Here is a 5,000-nt window from a genome sequence, read left to right as displayed (position 1 = left end):
GCACTGCACCTCGTTGTTCGAGGCCACTTCCTCGTCCTCCGCAGTAAGGACCCTCAAATCGATCATTCTTAAATTCCAAACTTTTGCTCTGATTCACTTGTTTTAGAAACTCTTCAACATCCGTTCCTTCACTTGCATTTATACCCTCATAACTTTATACCGTTTGGGGCGAACGCATTTGAATCACGTAATAGAAAATACATTTTTATTTTATGATTATGATTATTGTGATAATATTTATTATATGGTTCCATACTGCCTTCTTTTTAATGCAGTGCTTGTTTAAATAACAATGTATAAGTGATTAAAACAGAAGCAATGTTTTTTATACACAGTACAAGACATTTATAAATTCATAAAATAACATTGTTTTCAAGCTAAATCTTTTTTCTGCAATGAATGTCAATTTTATGATAATTAATTAAATGAAAAAGGTGAAAATAAATTAGAAATATAAAGTGGTAGGTTCAGCTCTTGTCTCTTGTAGTAGAGCTGGCCCCTGTGAGGTCATGATAACAGCTGACTGATATACAGTTATAACAGCTTATTGTTAGTGTGGTGGTTTAGAGCAAGATAACAGCTGACTGGTATAAAGTTATAACAGCTTATTGTTACTGTGATGGATTAGAGCAGGATAACAGCTGACTGATATAAAGTTATAACAGCTTATTGTTAGTGTGATGGTCTAGAGCAGGATAACAGCTGACTGATATAAAGTTATAACAGCTTATTGTTAGTGTGGTGGTTTAGAGCAAGATAACAGCTGACTGATATAAAGTTAGAACAGCTTATTGTTAGTGTGGTGGTTTAGAGCAGGATAACAGCTGACTGATATAAAGTTAGAACAGCTTATTGTTAGTGTGGTGGTTTAGAGCAGGATAACAGCTGACTGGTATAAAGTTATAACAGCTTATTGTTAGTGTGATGGTTTAGAGCAGGATAACAGCTGACTGATATAAAGTTAGAACAGCTTATTGTTAGTGTGGTGGTTTAGAGCAGGATAACAGCTGACTGATATAAAGTAATAACATCTTATTGTTATGGTGTGTTCCTGCATCCTCGGACGCCAGCCTTTCAAGTTGCATTTCCGGTCTGGGAGCATTTATAGAGCTCGTGAGTCCGCCCCTTCCGGTAGACCCCCATGGGACCTATGAGATCGTAACATATGAATGGGTTTCAACGGAGAGAAAGTAATTATCTTTTGGTCCCAGTCTTTATATGCCCTGGATTAGACATATGTTGTTCGTTGATTTTAATGATGATTTTTCATGTCAAGAGTTTGACCGTTTATTGTGCAATTGTTCAGTTAAAGGCTGTAGAGAAAACACAATGAGAAAGACTACATGTCTCGTATGTGACGTCACGCTCCCTGCGTGTGTGTATGTGTGTGTGTGTGTGTGTGTGTGTGTGTGTGTGTGTGTGTGTGTGTGTGTGTGTGTGCGTGTGTGTGTGTGTGTGCGTGCGTGCGTGTGTGTGTGTACAGGAGGAGGAGGTTGGTGGCGGGGTCGGGTTCGGTATATGTGCGGTCAGTTGAGCAGAGAGAGAGAGAGAGAGAGAGAGAGAGAGAGAGAGAGAGAGAGAGAGAGAGAGAGAGAGAGAGAGAGAGAGAGAGAGAGAGAGAGAGAGAGAGAGAGAGAGAGAGAGGCAGAGAGAGAGAGAGAGAGGGAGAGAGAGAGAGAGAGAGAGAGAGGACAGATAGTGTGGAGGTGGAGGAGGAGGAGGAGGAGGAGGAGGAGGAGGTGGAGGAGAAGGTGGAGGAGGAGGTGGAGGAGGAGGAGGTGGTGGTCGATCACAGCAGGGGACCGCCAGGCAGTGTCTGTGGGAACGTGCACCGACTGACGTCTGCTCGCCCCAGAGCCGGTGGCCCCCGACCCCGACCTGCTCCTCACAGCAGGACCTTCCCAGGGTCCGACGGGAGCACTGCGACCACCAGAAGGACCTACAGCAGGACCTTCCCAGGGTCCGACGGGAGCACTGCGACCACCAGAAGGACCTAAAGCAGGACCTTCCCAGGGTCCGACGGGAGCACTGCGACCACCAGAAGGACCTACAGCAGGACCTTCCCAGGGTCCGACGGGAGCACTGCGACCACCAGAAGGACCTACAGCAGGACCTTCCCAGGGTCCGACGGGAGCACTGCGACCACCAGAAGGACCTACAGCAGGACCTTCCCAGGGTCCGACGGGAGCACTGGGACCACCAGAAGGACCTACAGCAGGACCTTCCCAGGGTCCGACGGGAGCACTGCGACCACCAGAAGGACCTACAGCAGGACCTTCCCAGGGTCCGACGGGAGCACTGCGACCACCAGAAGGACCTACAGCAGGACCTTCCCAGGGTCCGACGGGAGCACTGCGACCACCAGAAGGACCTACAGCAGGACCTTCCCAGGGTCAGACGGGAGCACTGCGACCACCAGAAGGACCTACAGCAGGACCTTCCCAGGGTCCGACGGGAGCACTGCGACCACCAGAAGGACCTACAGCAGGACCTTCCCAGGGTCCGACGGGAGCACTGCGACCACCAGAAGGACCTACAGCAGGACCTTCCCAGGGTCCGACGGGAGCACTGCGACCACCAGAAGGACCTACAGCAGGACCTTCCCAGGGTCAGACGGGAGCACTGCGACCACCAGAAGGACCTACAGCAGGACCTTCCCAGGGTCCGACGGGAGCACTGCGACCACCAGAAGGACCTACAGCAGGACCTTCCCAGGGTCAGACGGGAGCACTGCGACCACCAGAAGGACCTACAGCAGGACCTTCCCAGGGTCAGACGGGAGCACTGCGACCACCAGAAGGACCTACAGCAGGACCTTCCCAGGGTCCGACGGGAGCACTGCGACCACCAGAAGGACCTACAGCAGGACCTTCCCAGGGTCAGACGGGAGCACTGGGACCACCAGAAGGACCTACAGCAGGACCTTCCCAGGGTCCGACGGGAGCACTGCGACCACCAGAAGGACCTACAGCAGGACCTTCCCAGGGTCCGACGGGAGCACTGCGACCACCAGAAGCCACCTCTATCGTTGAGGAGTGAGAGAAAGGTTCTCCAGAACCAGACAGCGCCGTAGTCACTGCTCGTGATGAACCTGGGAACCAGACGAGCTCACGTTTACTTTGCTCTGCGGATAAGGTCTGCCCCTCCTCCCGTACAAACAATGTTCGCCAGGGCGAAACCGACGGACCAATCACAACCGTTGAACCGTCATGTGGCGGGATGAACACGGTGATGTGGGGCGCAGGGTGCAGGTTCGCCGTCGAGGCGTTTCAACGACAACAGAGATGGCCGCCCGTGCTGGTCAGCGGTCTGTTGACAGGCTGGTCTGGCGAGGCCAGGCTCGCCTGTTATAGGCTGAACTCTCGTTTTTTGGAATCAGCCTTTTTAACATTGTTTGTTACATCACACATCCCCAGGTGAATAGATGCATGGTTGAATTATTTAGAAGGTGTATCTCGTTGAGTTGTGGGGCTAATGCCGTGGCCCCGTGGTATTAGCATTAGCGCGCTAATGCCAACAGCTACCAGTTACGTACGGGGGGGTCACTGAAGCCACGGTCCAACCAGTGGCATCACTGCTCTTCTCTGACCCCGGGAAGGTTCACACTAAAAGCAGAGGAATGCAAAATCCATGTTCCTGGATTCACTTTTGGTCACTTTGAGTCGATGCATCTGCAAGATAGAAACAGTAAGGCCGCGTTAACAAGTTAAAGGAAAAAACGGTAAAAAGTTGAATTATTATCTAATTCAAATTTCCTCCATAAACAACACGGCAGCTTGACGTGACAAAAAAAAGTTTCCCAAAGACACAACTCCATGGCCGCGCCCCCTGACTCTGGAGCCCCGCCCCCTCCTGCAGGCTCCTCCCATTCCTCCTGCTGATGTAGGGGGAGGTGCTGGTGTAGACGCCACCGGTCGCTTCTATTCTACTCATGTTAGGTGTGTGTGTGTGTGTGTGTGTGTGTGTGTGTGTGTGTGTGTGTGTGTGTGTGTGTGTGTGTGTGTGTGTGTGTGTGTGTGTGTGTGTGTGTGTGTGTGTGTGTGCGTAGGAGTGTGTGGTTCTTTGTCATGTTATAATTCTTTGTGTTTATTTATAACCTTATGTCAAAACACCTGTGACTGAATTCCCTGTAGATCGCTCTGGATAGAAGCGTCTGCTAAATGACTCGTCACCATATTGAGTGGAACGCATTAGTTCACTAACAAGCAGTCGTCGAAACCCTCTGCCAATCATGGCGTGTAAAAAAATACCTTCTGTGAAATGGATTTGAAGACGTGGCTAATAACTATACAGGTGCTGGTCATATTATTAGAATATCATGAAAAAGTTGATTTATTTCATTAATTCCATTTAGAAAGTCAAACCTGTAGAATGTATACATTCATTCCAAACAGACTGATACATTATAAGTGTTTTTTGCCAAAAAGAAGATGATTATAGCTGACAACCAATGAAAACCCTAAATTCAACATCTCAGAAAATTAGAATATGGTGAAAAGGTCAGATATTGAAGACACCTGGTGCCACACTCTAATTAGCTAACTAACTCAAAACACCTGGAAAAGCCTTTAAATGGTCACTCGTTTTGATTCTGTATGACACACAATCATGGGGAAGACTGCTGACTTGACAACTGTCCAAAAGATGACCATTGATACTTTAAAGAAGGAGGGCAAGACACAAAAGGTCATTGCCAAAGAGGTTGGATGTTCCCAGAGCTCTGTGTCCAAGCACATTAATAGAGAGGCGAAGGGAAGAAAAAGATGTGGTAGAAAAGAGTGTACAAGCAAGAGGGATAAACGCGCCCTGGAGAGGATTGTCAAACAAAACCGATTCAAAAATGTGGGGGAGATCCACAAAGAGTGGACTGTAGCTGGAGTCAGTGCTTCAAGAAGCACCACACACCGACGTATGCAAGATATGGGCTTCAGCTGTCGCATTCCTCGTGTAAAGCCACTCTTGAATAAGAGACAACGTCAAAAGCGTCTCGCCTGGGCTCA

At 48.9% G+C, this 5,000-nt stretch overlaps 1 protein-coding gene and 1 long non-coding RNA gene across 2 annotated transcripts in view; both read left to right on the top strand.

Annotated features, from left to right (window-relative positions):
* Positions 1-1,533, top strand: part of LOC115543095 (uncharacterized) — a 2,277-nt gene extending 744 nt beyond the window's left edge. Inside the window, exons 2-3 of the long non-coding RNA XR_003976661.1 lie at positions 1-43; positions 1,484-1,533. The exon at positions 1-43 is cut by the window's left edge and continues 78 nt beyond it. This is a non-coding gene — a long non-coding RNA (uncharacterized LOC115543095). The remainder of the gene's footprint in view (positions 44-1,483) is intronic.
* Positions 1,534-1,708: 175 nt separating this feature from the next.
* The window catches only part of LOC115543088 (keratin-3, type I cytoskeletal 51 kDa-like), a gene marked incomplete at its 5' end in the record, with an annotated part of 4,548 nt that continues 1,256 nt past the window's right edge, over positions 1,709-5,000 (top strand). Inside the window, one exon of the mRNA XM_030355645.1 lies at positions 1,709-4,293. Coding sequence (XP_030211505.1) covers positions 1,709-3,073 — 1,365 coding nt within the window. The remainder of the gene's footprint in view (positions 4,294-5,000) is intronic.

The sequence above is a fragment of the Gadus morhua genome, chromosome 4 (assembly GCF_902167405.1).
Source record: "Gadus morhua chromosome 4, gadMor3.0, whole genome shotgun sequence".
Classification (NCBI taxonomy): domain Eukaryota; kingdom Metazoa; phylum Chordata; class Actinopteri; order Gadiformes; family Gadidae; genus Gadus; species Gadus morhua.
The sequence above is the reverse complement of the archived record's forward strand: the minus strand, read 5'-3'. Positions and strand labels throughout refer to the sequence as shown.